This window comes from Crocodylus siamensis, chromosome 5 (genome assembly GCF_052110815.1).
Source record: "Crocodylus siamensis isolate JL-2025a chromosome 5, ASM5211081v1, whole genome shotgun sequence".
In the NCBI taxonomy this organism is placed as follows: Eukaryota; Metazoa; Chordata; order Crocodylia; family Crocodylidae; genus Crocodylus; species Crocodylus siamensis.
The window spans coordinates 125,870,389-125,888,462 of record NC_143399.1 but is presented as its reverse complement, the minus strand read 5'-3'; the positions used below and the strand labels follow the sequence as shown (position 1 = coordinate 125,888,462).

At 42.5% G+C, this 18,074-nt stretch overlaps 1 protein-coding gene across 3 annotated transcripts in view; it reads left to right on the top strand.

Moving 5' to 3' along the window:
- Positions 1-457: 457 nt before the first annotated feature.
- The window catches only part of PPP1R17 (protein phosphatase 1 regulatory subunit 17), a 33,146-nt gene continuing 15,529 nt past the window's right edge, over positions 458-18,074 (top strand). Inside the window, exons 1-5 of one of the 3 annotated variants that reach the window (XM_090050253.1) lie at positions 1,073-1,110; positions 3,367-3,415; positions 13,586-13,688; positions 15,876-16,028; positions 17,865-18,026. In XM_090050253.1, coding sequence (XP_089906379.1) covers positions 13,607-13,688; positions 15,876-16,028; positions 17,865-18,026 — 397 coding nt within the window. In that variant the 5' untranslated portion in view covers positions 1,073-1,110; positions 3,367-3,415; positions 13,586-13,606. Of the gene's footprint in view, positions 1,005-1,072; positions 1,111-3,269; positions 3,416-13,585; positions 13,689-15,875; positions 16,029-17,864; positions 18,027-18,074 lie in introns of those variants that run through there. The other 2 variants (XM_090050252.1, XM_090050251.1) reach the window with 2 other exon arrangements.

Below are 18,074 nucleotides of genomic sequence, written 5' to 3'. Positions count from 1 at the left end.
GTATGTTGCACCTTGATAGTGACAGCATCCAAATAGCAATGTAGGAGAGGCCACCCCCTTCCCCACAAACTAAATCTGTGAGCAGTCACCATTTTGTAGAATGTTTTAGCTAGAGGGCCTAGATAAAGACTTTTTAAAATGGGAATGAGCACTATAAAGGGTCCAATTCATAATCCTGCCAATCAAGCAGAGTGTTTCTTCTTGATTTTCAAATGTTAGGCATGTTTGTATGTTTTTCCTCATTCGAATAACAGCTCTGTTGAATGCATTGGTATAAAATAGCAGAAACTGGTCAGTTTTGGCAAGCAGACAGCTGCCACAGAAGACTCCCTGCCTGGCCCTGTAAAAGCCGCCTGTGTGCCAAGCTTGCGCAAGAAGTTGAGGCTAGATGATTACACAAACACCACAGTCATCAGATGAACCTCAGTCCTGGAGCCTGCACATCACTTTCACTGTTTATGGGGCTGTTCCTGGACCACTGTCCTGCCTTTTCCCATTTTTACATCCACTGCCCTGCTCTGTATTTTATCCAGCAGCAGCCTAGCTCTCTCCCTCTCCATTCTCCTGCCTTAGTGAGCCTTGATATCACTGCTCTCTCTCTGACTGTCTCCCTTTGCTAGATTTTAAGACCCCCCCCCAATTAATATACATTAAAATGCTTGGCTCTTTTCCTTTATCATCCAGTGTGAGAGTGATTTTTAACTTTAAAGAGTTGCTTTTGGTGATTTTTCTGTAATATTCATTATTTGCCTTTCTTCTCATAACTCCAAAAAAGCATCACATCATCACATCAATCTGCTCACTGCACAGGCTAAAGGTTATTCCTTTCCTTTCCTATCTCCTCCCTCCGAACTCTTGAAACAAAGCATTACCATAGCAACGGCCACTGCTGCTCCCTAGATAAGGCGTGCAGAAGCACAGAGCAGCAACAGCAGAGGAGAAAGTTCCTGCTCCAGTGAGCCCTGACTTCATATCACACCCATCCCAGATCCTTTCAGCTGGTGGTAAGTAGTTTGGCCATACCCTTTGCTTTTCCTTGCGTAACCCCTTCTTAACTTTGCTCGTCAGGATCAAGATAGGTGCAATCCTTTGATATTTTTTTATCTGCACGTAAGTAATCTGTGTTCTCTATACCTATGCTGGGCTAGCAGTAAAGTTCAGAATCTAGTTACTCTGCAGGATGGATTTTTGAGCAGAGGAAAGATATGATGCCATATGGTAAAAGTTGGAGCTAGACTGTGCTGCAAATTAGAAGGTTGGAGCAGAGCGGGTTGCTTTAGAGACAAATGTTTCAATTACTTTTAACTGCAAGATTATTTCATGAACAAGTTGTGTCCATTGACAGAATAAGAAATACTATTAGAACTTTATCCAGCTAAAAAAGAAATGATATGCACAGGATATGTTTTTCCTCTGGGGGGACTTGATGCAGCAAGTTTTTACATTTTTCCTCCTCCTGAAGTACAACTTTATTGTCAGAATCTAAGATAAATTTATTCCACATTTGATTCATGGAACCATGAGCTTTGGATCAGGCCCTCTATATTAACAGCAGCTAAGCTTTGCAGTCAGTGACAGTCTTCTCATGGGCTTCAATGGACTGTGGATCAGATCTGTAAAAGACACTGTACTTTATTGGAGGGTGCAAAATAGACATGTGGGTCAGTGGAACACAGGGAGCTGTTAACTGGAGTTTGGGGTGAACAATGAATACAAGGGCAAGAATGTAAACACATATAGTATTGTGTTTCATACAGCTGATATATCTCAAGGCCACTTTATGAAAAAAATCAGACTACTTTGATGGGGTTGTTTGGAAATAACAGCTCTGTGCTAAAATAAAAGAATTGCGGAGAAACTTTAGACAGTATTATCAGGGCTTGACTCAGAGGAAGTTAATCTTAGAAGGTGGCTTTTAAACTACATTGATCAAATTCCCAGTGAAGAATTTCATTCTGAGACTTCATTATAAAAAATATTCTGTTTTCTGGTGCATGGTATGATTCCCTACACTAGAAAACATTTTGCACACATATTGTGATTCAAGAAACTAACAATGGATTTAATTTCTGCAGATAGTAGATAATCAAGGTATATAAGAAAAAGCTTGCTCTTTCACAGATATGGCTTTTGATTAGATGGGAATCGATCATCTGGGGCAAGATTTGCCTTGCTCTTGGAATAGTCATTCTCAGCTCCACCAAGCATGGGCGACTGGTGCCTCTTGAGTCACAGGGGACACGTGCCCCTCCAGTGACCACTCAGCGACCGAGATGGAGGGTCCCCCTGTGGCCGATCTTACTCACCAAAAAGTGGCCACAGGACTTCTGGAAGTGGCTGTGGCTGCTTCTGCTGGTGGCCCAGTTCCCCGGCTGGCACTCATGCACCACCTGGGAATGTGGCCGCTTCACCTGGCACTCTGCTTCCCAGCTGGTGCTTGCAGGGGCAGCACCAGCACTCCCACCTGCCCATCACCTAAGTGGCGAGCATGGCCATCGGGGGGTGCACCAGTGCTCTCAGGGGGTATACATGTACCCCTGTTGACCCCCTATGCATCGCCACTGCTGCCAAGTGAGTCCAAAGTGGCCGTAAAACACTATATTACACTGGAATGGTAGCGTTTTGGCAGAGGTGTAAATGATTATACAAGGTACAAGAGAAATGGGCCTATGGCTCTGTACCTTACATTGCTTCACCTATCATTTTAGATGGGGGAGACCACAGGCCAACAGACAGATGCATTCCTTCCCAAGGAGGTGTGCAGAAGGCAGGGGACAAGCAGGGATTGAGAGTCCGTCCACTTTGCTAGTATCTGTGGTGGCCAGCAAACCAGGGCCAACAGAGAGAGGGGAAACACTAAAAGCAAATCTGGAGCAGTTTACTGCCTCCTTCTGATAGGGTTAGAGTGTTGTTGCAGCTGTGATGGTCTGGGAAATATGTGAGAAGCAAGGGGTTCTTTGTAATATCTTTTATTAGACCAACTGTATGGTTGGAAGAGATGTTAGAGGAAGTTGAAGCAAGAAGAAAGGACCAGGCTGTGACTCTCAGGAGTCCTGGTCTGATTCATGTCCTGCCCCTGGGGGCAGTCAAACTAAGTGCTGCCCTTTATTCTGGCTAGATTGTACGGTTTCAGTCTAACCTTTGGCTTGTTGGTACACAGGGCAGCAGGCTATAAAATATTCATAGTTCCCATTTACAGCTTTGTAGTACATCAACAGTAGACAGAAAGGAATTGCCAGTTCACAGACACACAAAAACCTGCCTTCTCAAATTCAAATTTGATTCTTGAAATAAAGCCCTGCCTGGTAGTCCTTGCTCACACAAATAGTTCCTATTGAAATGAATGCCTGTGAGGATTTTTTTCAGTGACTTCAGTGAAAGCAGGATTCATCCTAAAGTGACTACCCATAAAAAGGTGAGGTTTTTATCTCTTCCATCTTCCTTTGCTTTTCTTGTTAAAAAAGGGAAAAAACAAACAAACAGGGAATGAACCTTGTTTAACAAAGCTTCTCCATAAGCATCCCCACCCCTTCCCCCTAATATAATTAAAACTGGAAGAAAAATATATTGGGTAATTACAGAATAGCCTTTTCCCTTAAAAACACTGGGCAAAAGTTCAGATTAATTATTGGCAAATTTATATATATTAATTAAGTGTACTGAGTCCAGAGGAAGCGTAAGTCCTTCTGTCAAAATTGTTTCTATGGTAATATATTATCAACAGAATAAATATTCATATGAAATTTGCATTACATATCACCATATAACAAAAGAATATTATCAAAAAGCTGTTGTTTATGCACTATCCAAGACAAGGTTTCAAAGGTCTCCAGTGATTACTCACGTGTAAAACACTGGAGTGTCTCTCTAATGCTTCTTAGTAACTACACTGCTTATGGGAGCAGAGCATCTCTCAGGTGAATAAATGTCCAAATGCTTATGCAAAGGACCACATTTTATTGAAGCATTAAGATGCATGACTTAAAGTAAAGCTTGCACAGTATAGTGTGCATGGCAATGCATACCAAATCACTCTCCAGATGTGGTAGGGTCTGTTGTCTTCTAAATATGCAATTAGCTTCTGTTAACACTAACAGTACAGGGTAGTATAGCTATGGATTAAATTCTAAGGTCATATAAATAAGAATGGACCTGTTGGTGTGTCACTGCCAACTAGACCCTCAGGCCCAGCTAGGCACCCTACAGGTGCCTAGTTCCCACTAACTTAACTGGAAGGTACATGCCTTTGTGGATCCTGGCTGTTATTACTTATAAGACTTTTTAAATCTGCTTGTGGCTATGATAAATAAAAAGTCTTGGTCAGCTTTAAGCATGTATAACTTAAGGGCTTGACCTTCAAAGATGGTTCTGTGCTACTTGAGCATAAAGTAGCAATATTCAGCACACACATTGGCCCCTTGCATAACTGGCTCTGTGTATAAACTTGTAGTTTGCATGACTTTTCAGGGAACTGTGCAAGGAAATAGGGCACGTGGAATTTTTCAGAGCTTTCTTTGAAAGGCTTTAACTGACCTAGGTATTTTTGTTTTGTAAATTAACTTCTGTTGCAATGTATTTGTCTCAGTTATTTATTGGATGTACATTTTTTGCTATCTTTATACAGCGACATTTACAAAAGTCAAGATGTGCTAATATCAGAACCAAAATGCCCAAACCTCAGGTGTCATTTAGGGGTTCTAAATCCACTGCCTTCCTCATATCAGAATCTAAATATAGAGAGCCCTATTTATTTGTTTCATTCTCAGATACAGTGCACTGCTAAGAGTGATTTTTCTTATGAAAATATATACCCAAAAGATACAAATTATATGGGGTCTCCTGAGATTTCTATCATTCCGGACAAATATCCCTGAGAACAGCAATGTTCATAGAATAATAGAATCATAGAAGTAGGGTCAGAAGGGACCTTGTAGATCTTCAAGTCTGACCCCTTTCCTGGACAGGAGGAAAAAACTGGGCTCAAATGATCCCAGCTAGGTAGGCATCAAGCCTCCTCTTAAAGACACCCAGGGTAGGAGCCAGCACCACTTCCCTTGGAAGTTGGTTCCAGATCCTAGCTGCCCTGTGAAGTAGTTCTTACGGATGTCTAATCTAAACCTACTTTCCAACAACTTATGGCCGTTATTCCTTGTTATGCCAGGGGGCACTAGGGGAAACAAGGTCTCTCCCAAACCCTTCTGGTCTCCCCCTAGTGAGTTTATAAACTGTCACCAGGTCCCCCCTCAGCCTTCTCTTGTGAAGGCTGAACAGGTTCAGGTCCTGCAGTCTCTCATTGCAGGGTCTGCCCTGTTGTCCCCTGACCATGTGAATGGCCCTCCTCTGGAGCCTCTCCATATTGTCCACATCCCTCTTGAAGTGGGGCGCACAGAACTGGACACAGTACTCCAGCTGTGGCCTGACCAGTGTTGCATAGAGGGGGATGATCACCTCCTTGGCCCTGCTAGAGATGCACCTGTGGATGCATGACAAAGTCCGGTTAGCCCTGCCAACCGTGACCTTGCATTGTCAGCCCATGTTCATCTTGGAGTCAGTAATGGTGAATCTGACCCTAAGGTTCCACCTGGATACGTAAAGCTAAAGCCTGGCTTATCTCAAATCTATATAAGAAAAGACTTTCTTTGACAGTCTCTGTGTAAAACACATTTATATTTAATTGAAAACTCAGCTAGACTTCCTTCAAGTGACTATTTCACTCAAAATGTTAATTTCATCAGTAAAAGTAACACGTAGATGACCTCTGAACACAACATTATTGCAGGATTTTTGGATGTTGGCCACAGTGCTATAATAGCAAACTTAATGAGAGAGGATAAAACATTCCTGATGTTTCACAGCAGCATCCCCAACTTCTGCAAACCTCTCATTTGGGTTTACAATGACTCAGAAAGTGAGCTGATCCCCTCCTGACAGGGGCCAGGTGACTTACTCTATTCAGAGTAACTGGCTTTTCACTCTACCTTACCACTTCTCCCTCTTCCCTTTCTATAAGAAGACTCATTTATGTTTTATGCTATACATTATTTACAAAAAAACTCCCTTCAAAACTGGAACTTGTAAGCCAGCTACAGAAAGCCCCTTTGGGGACCATCAGTCCCTGCCTTTTTTCAGCCCAAAAAGAGAATCCAAATAATTCTTTCAACTGCATGCCTCTAAGGGAGAGTTGCAAAAACTTGCAATCCAGCTCAAAAGCATCAATCTAAATGACTGTTGAATCCTAATTCTGATAGAAAATCTGTATCCATTCAGTGACTGCTTGATTAACAACTTCAATGACCGTTACAGATGCTCAAAGGATGAATCTGGGGCTCTTACATCAGTGCACATGGCACTGGGCAAAGAACCCTTAGTCCATCCTGTAAAAAAGACTAATTTCCTGATACAGAGACTGTTTAGCAAGCTACAGCTTGAAGTACATGAAGTCCAGCTGAAAACTATGCTCATATTCGAGCAAATGAATGCATATAATGCTAATTTGAAGGAAGCTCTTAATGATTTGTAAGAGCCACCAAACTTTTTTCCCATTCAGAATTTGTAAGTGTTATTCAAAAATTCATTATCCAGATAGTGATAACTGATTTGTGAAAGCATTGCCAAAATTCATGCAATATGTCCAGACAAATTCTGCATAACTTTCCCTTCTGAACAATGAATCCCACTGAGGTGTTCTTGTGATGTAACAAAGCACTTCTCAGAAAATCCAGGTCACATATGAAGAACAAGAAATCAGTGACTGACTCTGACAGCTTTATAACCGCTACAAAATATCTTGTAAGCTTTGCTTCCTTTATGACGTTTATAGTTGTAATGGGTTGTCCTAGGATACATGAATCATCAGCTCCATATTTATTGCAGGGCAAAAATAGGAGACCTGATCTCCATTATTTCAAAAATCTTAAAGATGCTGAGCACTCAGTAACACAAAAAGCAGTCAGGAGAGAAGGATTGTTAGGGCCTTAATTTTAAACTTTTTTTTTTTTTTTGAAACTCTCAGCTTACACTAGACAATTACTTTTTAGCTCTGCACATATGCTTACTTTGACGTTTCTGTGTAATGTATATGCAAAACTGGATATTTTTTTAGGTTACAACTCAAATCAGTATCAGTTATCTGAATTCTTAAAAGCAATTCCTTTCAGTGAATGTTATTGCCATATGAAACAAAAATGCTTTATCTCCAGCTGTTTTGATACCAAAGCTGTTCAAAATAAAGTCTAATTTTTCAGGCTGCTCATAATCCAAAATGGCATTGAATGTTTTCACTCAAAACTTTCCTAACAAGTTCACCTTCAGTAAAGAACAAACCTAGAAGCATTCATCTGGAAAGTAGAAAGTGCTGGCAAGTTATAAGTAACTTCAACAGACAGCTGGAATGGAAACACCGAGGCCAAGTTACCTATAAGAGTTATTGCTTCTCCCACTATAATAATATTTGGTTAACTGCTAAGTTACTCTCTCAAAAAACAAATGGCACATAAGAAGAAAGAACAGCTTCTCATTAAAATTACAAAATGGCTTTTTAAGATTTCCCAGCAATGTCATCTAGTATCCCAAGAAAACAGAGTTGTGCTTTAGCTACAACTTTTACTGGTTGTTTTTTTTTTTCTGAGGCCACAAATGTCACTTATTTATTTACACATTCAATAAATAAGGCAGTCATATCATGCTTGCAGGTATTCAAAGATTTTTTTTTTGATCAAAGGTATTACTTAGTTGAAGATAAGCTGAACGTTGTTCTTTTCATTAAAGGTAGGTGGCGTTTGTAGACACGTGTCTGTTGAGTAAACAGGATAGTGTTTACAGTGGAAATCTGAGGCCACAGCATGACATTTAAGCATTTGTGCAATTGCATACATATAAGTATTGAAAGAATGAAAACTACTCACATGCTTAAAGTTAAGTAAATGATTGGAGGAATTGTGGCCCATATCCTTTCTAGTCGTATCCGTGTTGCTTCAGTGACTCGGTGAAGAACAACTTGCCCCTACTGAAGTTCTAGCCCAAAATATAATCATGGCCACTCTCCTTTTTATCCATTATTTACATGGCTAGGCCTTTGTTTCTCAAAGTTTTCATACATGTATTCATAGTCACAAACAAGGCGGAGTATTTGGGCCTGGTTGAAAATATTCACTGCTCACTGTTCATCATTCAGTAATTTTCTATTTTAAAAGTTTCATTTATCTCTTAATCCATCAGCAGAAGTGATGCTATGAAATGGCGACTGGCCAATCACTCTACAAGGAAAACTGGGGAACATTTTCCAGAAGAATACAGTAAATGCACAATCTTAGCTCCTCATTGGCTTTTATCAGTCATCTTTTTCCACTCCTCTGCTGTCATGTGGTTCTTTTTTCCTCATCTCTCCCATTAGCCTAATCTCATGCCTTTTCTGCTTCCCAATTCTATTTCTTTGTTCACAAGAAATGAGGTCTGCTTTATTTCACTGATGTGGGGAGAAAAGATTCCTAACAGAAAAGTAGCCCACTGAAACCAATGATATGCTTGCTATCTATGTTTGTGAAATGACAGAAATTTATTTCCTTTAAATTTGTAGGTATGTCTTTAGTTATTCTGGTATACATCTGCCAAGCAAACCAAACAACTTGTACAGGATTATGGTTCAGAACCATTTCAAATGATAATTAATTTAACTTTGAAAATTACAAAGTTAAAACCCAAAACTCCAAGTGCATTGAAGCCTATGGCAGTCAGGCACTTTCATACCTTTGAGGTTCTAGGTGTGCCTGCATATGGCAGTGATGAAATCCCTCAGATGCAATTTATTTTAAGATCTGAGGGAATTTATAACCCTGCAAGACCCACACTTGGGAAGGTGATTAAATAGCTTTGAAGATCTGGGCCTAAGCCATTAAGAAGAAATTATTAGACATTACAAATGTATCTTGTAACAAACATGGAAGGCTGGAACCTATTAGGTGCCTAAGGTGAACCATATTCCACCCTATTCAAGTCCCTAAAAAAGTTAATGCAGAAGGTGGGTGGGTCACGTTCCTGCTTGCTGCTTTTTGTAACTTAGTCTTTAGGCTAAGATGGTAGCATGTTACAAAAGTAGACGTGCTAATCTTTTTTTCAGGTGCTTGCACAAGGTAAAATAGGATCATACTTGGGGACCCAAGCCCACTTATGGTACATAAACTCATTTGTTGCACTTTGTCTATGCTCATGTGGCTCACCTTAAGACATGTGAAGATAGACCAGGAGCAGCATGATGGAAAGGGAAACTAAAGTAAGCAACATGGGGTGGGGGGACAACTGGAGGGGCTAGTGGGTCCATGGGGAGGGGGTTGACAGGTTCAGGGGTTGTTGCTGGGATTGTGGTGCAGGAGGCTGGCAGATCCACAGGGTGGGGAGTAGGGGGTGGAGGAACTGTCCATCCAAGGTCAGGGAGTTGGGGGACTAAAAACAGCCTGGTCAGGGTTAGGGGGTTGATCTAAAAGTAATGGCTATGCATACCCATAGATATCAGAGCAAATGTCTATGCTATTTTCACAGGACTGTAAAGAACATGGCTGAAACACAAACCTTGCTCCATCTGTCTGAATTTGCACGTGCTAACTAGGGCTGTGTGAAGCTTCATTCCCTGATCCAATTCAGCCCAGTTCGATGGCCAAATCTCTGAATGCAAATTGAATCAGGAGACCCTTTAATCTCTCCGAATTGAATCAGAACCCTCTGAATCGATTCGGAGAGATTCAGAAAGATTCGGCGATTCGGACATAGAGACAGCTTTAAATGTTTTTTCTACATACCTCTAGGTAGCAGGGGCTCATGAGTGCTGTGATGCTGGGGGACATGGAGCACAGGGAGCTCCCCAGCACACTCAGCAACAGACCAGAAGCACTTCTGGTCCACTTGTGGGTCCCCTGAGGATCATGCTGGGTCCCCCTCCCAGCTCAGTGACTGGTGCCTCCAGGGTTGCAGCTGACTGCTGAGCCAGGGGGCACCCCGGAATGCAACCTGGCAGACCCGCAAGTACCTCTGGTCCACTTCCTGATTTGCTGCCAAGCACGTGGAGGGCCCCCCCGCATTCCTGTGGGAAGCTCCATTTGCCCCAATACAATATCACAGCAATCAGGAGCCATGCTGGTACCTCAAAGTATGTAGAAAAAACTTTTAAAGCTGTGCCTATGTCCAAATCGCTGATTCTCTGAATCAGCATCAAATCTTTAGATTCGGATTCAGCCGAATCGAATCAGGGACAGTGATCTGAATTAGCAAATTTAAATCACTGTCCCCAATTTGGGCTGAATCCAAATTGAATAGGACCTGCTTTGCTCACCCCTAATGTCAGCCTCCAAAATATGGGGGCAAAGCTGTTCTGAAGTTGCCCCTACTGTCTCTCTTGATCACATAAGAGGTAGAGATGGAGGACACTGGTGGAGCTGAGGTGAAAGGTACCCTCAGGGCAGCTTCATTGCTCATTTCTGGGTTTGGCATGAGCAGAAAGAGGATCTGCCAGGAGGTGGCCAGGATCTGCTTTTCAGTGACCCTCTCAAGGACCCCACAGAAGTGATATAAGCATACTCTTAATCTAAATAATACCCTGTAGTTTAGAACTTGATTAGAGATTAAAATTTACACCTGTAGAGATTTAAACCATCACGGATAAAACTCAAATGCAGACTGAAAATCTAAGTATTTTTTTCCAAAACACCCAGGACACTTAAGAGGCCTGAGACTTGAGATCCTCCCTGTTATTTTTAATTTTCTTTGCTACGGCTGGGCTGCTGCCAGTACCTGAGCTATCTTGTTTGACATCCCACAGCTTCAGCTTATTAAGCTTCTTTGAAAATCTTTACCATACATCTCTTTTAAAGTAACTTCTTAATCTGAGATACCATGAAGCAGCCTGTGAGAATTGTTGCAGCTTTCTACAACTGAGCTTAGCAAGAGACGTGTAGCAAACCTCAAAAAGCTGAAGTGTCAATTGCAGTCACAAATCACTAGCAATAAGAAGTCCTTCTTCAAATACATAGGGGGTAAAAAGAGGGTCCCGGGTAATGTGGGGTCCCTGCAGGACACGATGGGCAACTTAGTCATCACGCCAGATGACAAAGCTAACATATTTAACGATTTCTTTGCCTCTGTCTTCCTAAGTAGGGACCAGTTCAGCCACCTCCCTGCTGGGCCCCCCTCGGGCCCCGGGAGAGACACGCCTGGGCCAGGGGTTAGCGAGGAGTTAGTTAGGGTACTTCTGGAGAGGCTGGATGCGTTCAAGTCCGCTGGTCCGGACGATCTTCACCCTAGGGTTCTACAGGAACTGGCCGAGGTCATTGCGGGACCCCGGCGCGGCTCTGTGAGCACTCGTGGTGCTCTGGTGAGGTGCCAGAGGACTGGAAGAGGGCCAATGTGGTTCCTATCTTCAAAAAGGGAAAAAAAGAGGACCCGGGAAATTACAGGCCAGTTAGTCTTACCTCAATCCCGGGTAAGCTCTTTGAAAAAATTATCCTGGCACACATCCAGGAGGGCCTTGCAGGGGAATGCATGCTCAGGGGCAACCAACATGGGTTCATCAGTGGCAGGTCTTGTCAGACCAACCTGGTGGCCTTTTACGATCAGGTCACCAAATCATTAGACGCAGGGGTTGCTGTGGATGTAGTTTTTCTGGACTTCCGGAAGGCTTTCGACACTGTCTCTCACCCTGTCCTCATCAAAAAGCTGGGAGACTGTGGTGTCGATGCCCACACGGTCAAATGGGTAGCCAACTGGTTGGAGGGCCGCACCCAGAGGGTGGTAGTAGATGGGTTCTTCTCGACCTGGAAGGACGTGGGCAGTGGGGTTCCGCAGGGCTCGGTCCTCGGGCCCGCACTGTTCAACATCTTCATCAGTGACTTGGATGAGGGGGTAGAAAGCACCCTGTTCAAGTTTGCTGATGACACTAAGATGTGGGGGGATGTGGGTGCACTAGAAGGGTGCAATAGGCTACAAGCTGACCTTGACAGGTTGCAACAGTGGGCGGATGAGAATAGGATGGGGTTTAACACTGATAAGTGCAAGGTGTTGCACATGGGGAGGAAGAACCGGCACCACACTTACAGGTTGGGGAACTCCCCTCTTGCCAGCACGGAGACGGAAAAGGATCTTGGAGTCATCATTGACTCCACGATGAACATGGGCCGGCAGTGTGGGGAGGCAGTCAAGAAGGCCAACCGTACCCTGTCATGCATCCACAGATGCATCTCGAGCAGGTCCAGGGAGGTGATCCTCCCCCTCTATGCGGCACTGGTCAGGCCGCAGCTGGAGTACTGCGTCCAGTTCTGAGCGCCACACTTCAAGAGGGACGTGGACGATATGGAAAGAGTCCAGAGGAGGGCCACTCGTATGATCAGGGGTCAGCAGGGCAGGCCTTATGAGGAGAGGCTACGGGACCTGAACCTGTTTAGCCTCCACAAGAGAAGGTTAAGGGGGGACCTTGTGGCCTGCTACAAACTGGTCAGGGGGGATCAGCAGGTATTGGGGGAGTCCCTGTTCCCCCGTGCGCTGCCAGGAGTGACCAGGAATAACGGTCACAAGCTGGCGGAGGGTAAGTTTAGATTAGATATTAGGAGGCGCTACTTCACAGTCAGGGCGGCTAGGGCCTGGAACCGGCTTCCAGGGGAAGTGGTGCAGGCTCCTAGCCTGGGGATTTTTAAAAGGAAGTTAGATAAGCACCTTGCCGGGGTCATCTGACCCCGGTGCTCTTTCCTGCCAAGGCAGGGGGTCGGACTAGATGATCTACCTAGGTCCCTTCCGACTCTAGCTACTATGATACTATGAATACAACCTTTTGAAAGATCTCTTCAGATATATCACAGGAGGCCCTGAAGAAGTGTAAAATTTGAATGAGTCACATAGACCACTATGTAGAATTTCCTGTTTCTATTTCTGTCCCATCAAAATTTCATGAAACACTGTTGATTTTAAAATCTCATTTCTTTCTGATTTTTTTTTTTACTGCACCCAAGCACTACTAAAGATGACAAAAATGAAAAAGATTAAAAAAAATTTCAATGAGTTTAGTTTTTGAGTTTATTTTGTATACTATCAGTTTCAGTGTCATCTCTCTGTGGTCAATTTCCTCCGATTGCTTGGGTCTCTCAAGTCAACATGAGTGGCAAAATCATTTATAAAAATAGAGGAAAGCCCCATACATTTCACGTGTTTATAGGGCATTCTTGCGAGTGCTCTGATGTTTGCTAGGCTTCCATAAATACTTTATAGCAGTAAAAACAACAGTGACAGATGCACTCTGGGCATTTAACGTATTTACTGGATTTCCAGGTGACTGTGTCCTTCAGAAAGTTTCCTTCAAAACCAGTGATTACCAACCCTCCAACTGGTTTGCTCCTATCTTGACTTTGAGATCTTGCTTTAGGGTCTTTCAGTGCAGCAGTCACCAAAGACGGGGAAATTGTTCACTTCACAAATATTTTGAAAGCAGTCAGGCAGGGCAAAATAAGTCTGAAAACAGGAACTTTGTGAAATCTGGAAACAATACATGAATATATATAATGATAAATATGAATAAATCTATTTTATGCCATGCTTCTTTTTGCTGCTGTAGCTAGAAGAGAAAACCTTTTCAATGATGTCAACAGAATATGCACAGCCAGTTGATATCCCAGAAGACAGACTGGACAAGCGAGACTCGCACTGTAATCATTTAGGTAAGTGTTATTAGATGACGCCATTGACTGTAATTAGAGAGGTTTCTCCTTTACATCGCTAAACACTGTCATTGCCTTCTTTCCCCCCAAGCAGTACAACTGAGCCCTCTTGAAACCCAATAGATTATGCCTTCTGGTGTCACATCTGATGCCATATGGACAGGCAAAGAGGTTTTTTTCCTGCATCTGCATATTAGCTGGTGCTGCATTTCTCCTTAATTTAAAGGGGAGAGACTCACTTATTTTTCTCTCTGATGAAAAACTTGTAGATATTTTATAGTTTAAACAATAATAAGTCACAGAATATTTGAGCTTTCCCCAAATAACATTTATTCTTTACCATAGCAAGTTCAGTAAAAGATTACTACTGCATGCAAGTTCAGTAAAAGATTTCAAAATCTCCTTTTGGTCTCTATTGAGAGAGAATTTTAAGTGCTGTTTTACCTTCATTTACTAATGTGCTACCTTTCTAGAGCTAGCTTTTTTACATACTGTTGCCTTGAGAATACCAGAGGCATCTTTGCTCAGATACGCTTCTAAATATGAGGCTTTATGATTTTGATAAAAGATCCTTTTGTATATTCATATTCCTCATCTCTGCTTCAAATGTTATGTTTTTACCAGCCTTGCAAAATTGCCAGGAAGATTTACTAAGCCAGCTTACTGTAACATCCATATTTATCAAATATTATATAAAGTATCATTTGAAACACAAATTTAATTTATTTGACAGTTAGGCATGTTGCATAAACCTGTTTTACACAGCATATATACATATGCTGAACCAAGAACCAATTATGTCGTAAGTCCAATTATGTCATAAGTCTAAGGACTGTGTGTGTGTGTGTGTGTGTGTGTGTGTGTGTGTGTGTGTGTGTGTGTGTGTGTGTGTGTGTGTGTGTGTGTGTGTCCATCCTCGGACTTACGACACAATAGGTTCTTGAAAACTGCATCTTAAGTCGAAAGGTTGTAGCTTGGAACAAATTTTCTCACAAGAAACAATGTTATAAATGGGGGATTGGTTCCTGAACCAAGGCCCAATACCATATTTTCACCAAAAATACCCCAAAATTTTATACTTGATCAATTATAGATGAGTAATATAGCTACATTAATGTATTTATATTGTAAATAGCAGTCGTATTGATTTGGAAGGACTTCTTTGAGGTGACTTTGCTGGACTTTTTGAAGGGGTCTTGTTGGCGTCTTCTCTGTAGTCTTGGCTGCAGGTTTTTCTGGAGCCTTGTCTGCTTTCTTAAAGAAAGTGTCCAAGGAAGTTTGGACAGATGTTCTCCAGGGAGATGGGTGACACAGCAAACTTGTTCACTGGCATGGCATCGTATCAGATCACGTGTTGTAAAGTTGAAACTTACGTCATAAAGTTGAAACAGGGTGTCAATTTATAAACGTAAGTGCGAAACGTTGTAAGTCAAGGACTGCCAGTATACACACACACACACACACATCAGTTCTGATTCTGCTTCCAGAACTTATAATTCACAGCCAAGTTCAACAACCTATTTTGATAGGTGCTGTATAAACACATTGAAAAAAACCTGCTCTCTCCTCTGCAGAACTTAGTGTTTAAATTAAATAAGGACAAAGCAGGTTAATGGGATTATCCTCATTATCCCAACAGGTGGGAAACTGAGGCATATAGCAATTAAGCAACTGACCCAACTGACCTAAAAACACACGGCAGTTTGTGAGAGACCTTGCAGCCACATCCAGATCTTCCAGTACCTTACTTATGAGATCATCCTTTTTGTCCGTAGACAACAGACTTATAACAGTGGAAAATAGTGTAAGTGAGATCAGAAATCCAGCCCAAATGAAAATGCAAACCGATGAATCCCATCAGAGCCAAGTTTAAAACACAAGCCCTGATTTGTAAGATATTATTAGAGGTGAGTCAGCCTCAAAAGGTTTGATCTGTCAGCTTGCATAAGCATCCAGAATGGTGAAGAATTATACAAAGTACACTGACGTTCTCTGCAACTTTTGAGTCAAGTGTGGCTTCCAGTAGGTGCAAATCCAAAGTATTCTCATCACAGCCAACAAATAATGGGTGTGCAAAAATACGGCCAGTTATTTAGTTATATAAACGGTGTCTCAATGACCTTTAGCTGCATAATCATTGCTGTTCATTATTTTTCATCAGCTCTGTATCTTTTGTTTTTCATGCAGATGATCTTTCAGAACAGCTTATTAAAAGTTGTGAACTGAACAAGAAACCAAGAAAGGGTAAAGTCATCCAGGCTTCCCAGAACACTGATTTGGAGCAGAAAAAGCCAAGGAGGAAAGACACACCTGCATTACACACCCCACCACCTATCCCAGGTGATAGATACCACTTTCAGTTTCCAAACTAAATGAAGCTTAGGGTGCACCTACACATGACGCTACTTTGCCGTAGTGATGCACTACAGTGACGTAGCATCCACGGGTGTCTACACATGACAAGCAGCTCCCTTGCTGTAGCGGCGCGCTCCCCTATTATAGTGCACCACTACAGTGAAGTGGCTACTAAAAATAACTGTGCGCCATGGCCACGTGTATGGCACAGCATGGGCAGTTACTGCACTGTGCTTCAGTACCTCCAAAAGGAAGTACTAAAGCACGGCCCAGTAATAACATCGCTGTAAGGCAGCGTGTAGATGTGTCCTTAGTTTTATTGAAATCTGACCACCTGGTCCACTTTGGTTTATCTGGACTTGAATAGAAAGCACACTGCTGCCCTAGATCTTCCTTCCCCTCTGCGGGCACATGTGGAAGCCTGGGTAAACAAGGAAGGTACTATTTTTCAAAGCCAGTCATCACTGGCTTAACTCTGCTTCAACTGAAATCTCTGGAAGTTTTACCACTGGCTTCGCTGGGATCAGGGTTAGCTCAGTGGTGATACTTTTAAAACCCCTGACCCTAAGCCTTATATTTGCATCACTTCCTTGAAATACATTGCTTATGTGTGCACTGATTTCTATGAGTTGGAATGTGCACTGGTCCAAACCGAAAACCAGTCAAATTAAACTATCATGTATGCCTGTGCCATTTGTAGTCACTCTCAGTGCCATGACTGCTCCCTGTGCAGAAGCTCTGAGAAACTAGCTAGTTCCCAGGGTAAGAGGAGTGAGGTGGCTTTTCTTTTTTCTCCATAGCATCAGCCTGCCCAAACACAGGTGGCTATGTTAATCCTGGCAGGGCTCAGTCTAGCCAGCGGGTTTCAGGGAAGCCAAAAAGTGCCTAAGTAAAAGAACTCCTTGTGTCTGTGGATTTTGAGGGCTGTGCTGACTTAAAGGAGACAATTTCCCTTGCCATACCTGGAAGGGAGAAGGGAAAAATCAGCAAGGAACTGCAAGTAACACTTCACAGCTTTCCCAGAGTCCCCTGCATGTATGGGTTGTGCCACATCCACTGAGAAACCTAGTTTCTTCTACTAATGAGGGCAGTTCTCTTAGGAAAAGACTGCATTTTTGGAATGTAATACTGTCAGTCCCATTTCCCGTGCACCCCTAAATGATGTATTTAGCCAACAACTGCTGATATATTCCTCTGTGTATTTCTGGCAGATCACAGTGGAGAAAACAAAATGTTAATATTACTAAATGGAATCCAGTGGATATATTCATTAGGCTAAAGATAAGCCTCAAGGCTGTTTGCAGATGTGTCCGGCCTCTGAAAAATGCTGTCTCCTTAGAAGAAAGGGATCCAGAACAAATTTGCTTGGCAGTTTAGACTTTAGACCTCTTGTGTCCGTCCCATGAGTAAGATAGAATCACACCAGTTAAAATGTCTGGTATCACTTCTGGGAGGTCACACTTGTGCTGCCTCACATGTCCTTCATGAGATTGCATAGCTCTCGTGAAATAGATCTATGGATCACAGTTTTGCTTTTGAGCTCAAACCAGTGGTATAGCTGGTTTGGCTGTATTACTAACTGTTCTGTCAGTCGTGCTTTGTAAGGCACTATTATATTAAGGAAATTCATACAGTTCCTAACCAGCAATAGCATATTGCACCGTGCTCTCACAGAGCAGGGCTGTTCATTAGAGAAGTTTTATGTCAGCATATTCCAGGATAAAGGCACACAGGTGCAAATTTTGTCAATGCATGCAAGGCTGACAAGGCTTAAGTAACTACTACTACTACTACTACTATTATTATTATTATTCCCTGCAGCCATCCTCTCAGACTTTTCAGACAATTTGCTTCAAAGGTATGAGCTCTCAGAGAAACTCCAGAAGGAAAAAGGGACTCCACTCTCTCAGATCACTGATTTAGAACAGAAAAAACCCAGGAGAAAAGATACACCTGCAATACACATCCCACCACTTGTAACAGGTAAGAGGGTTAGCACGGGATATTCAAAGGTAAAATAAAAGGCAGCTA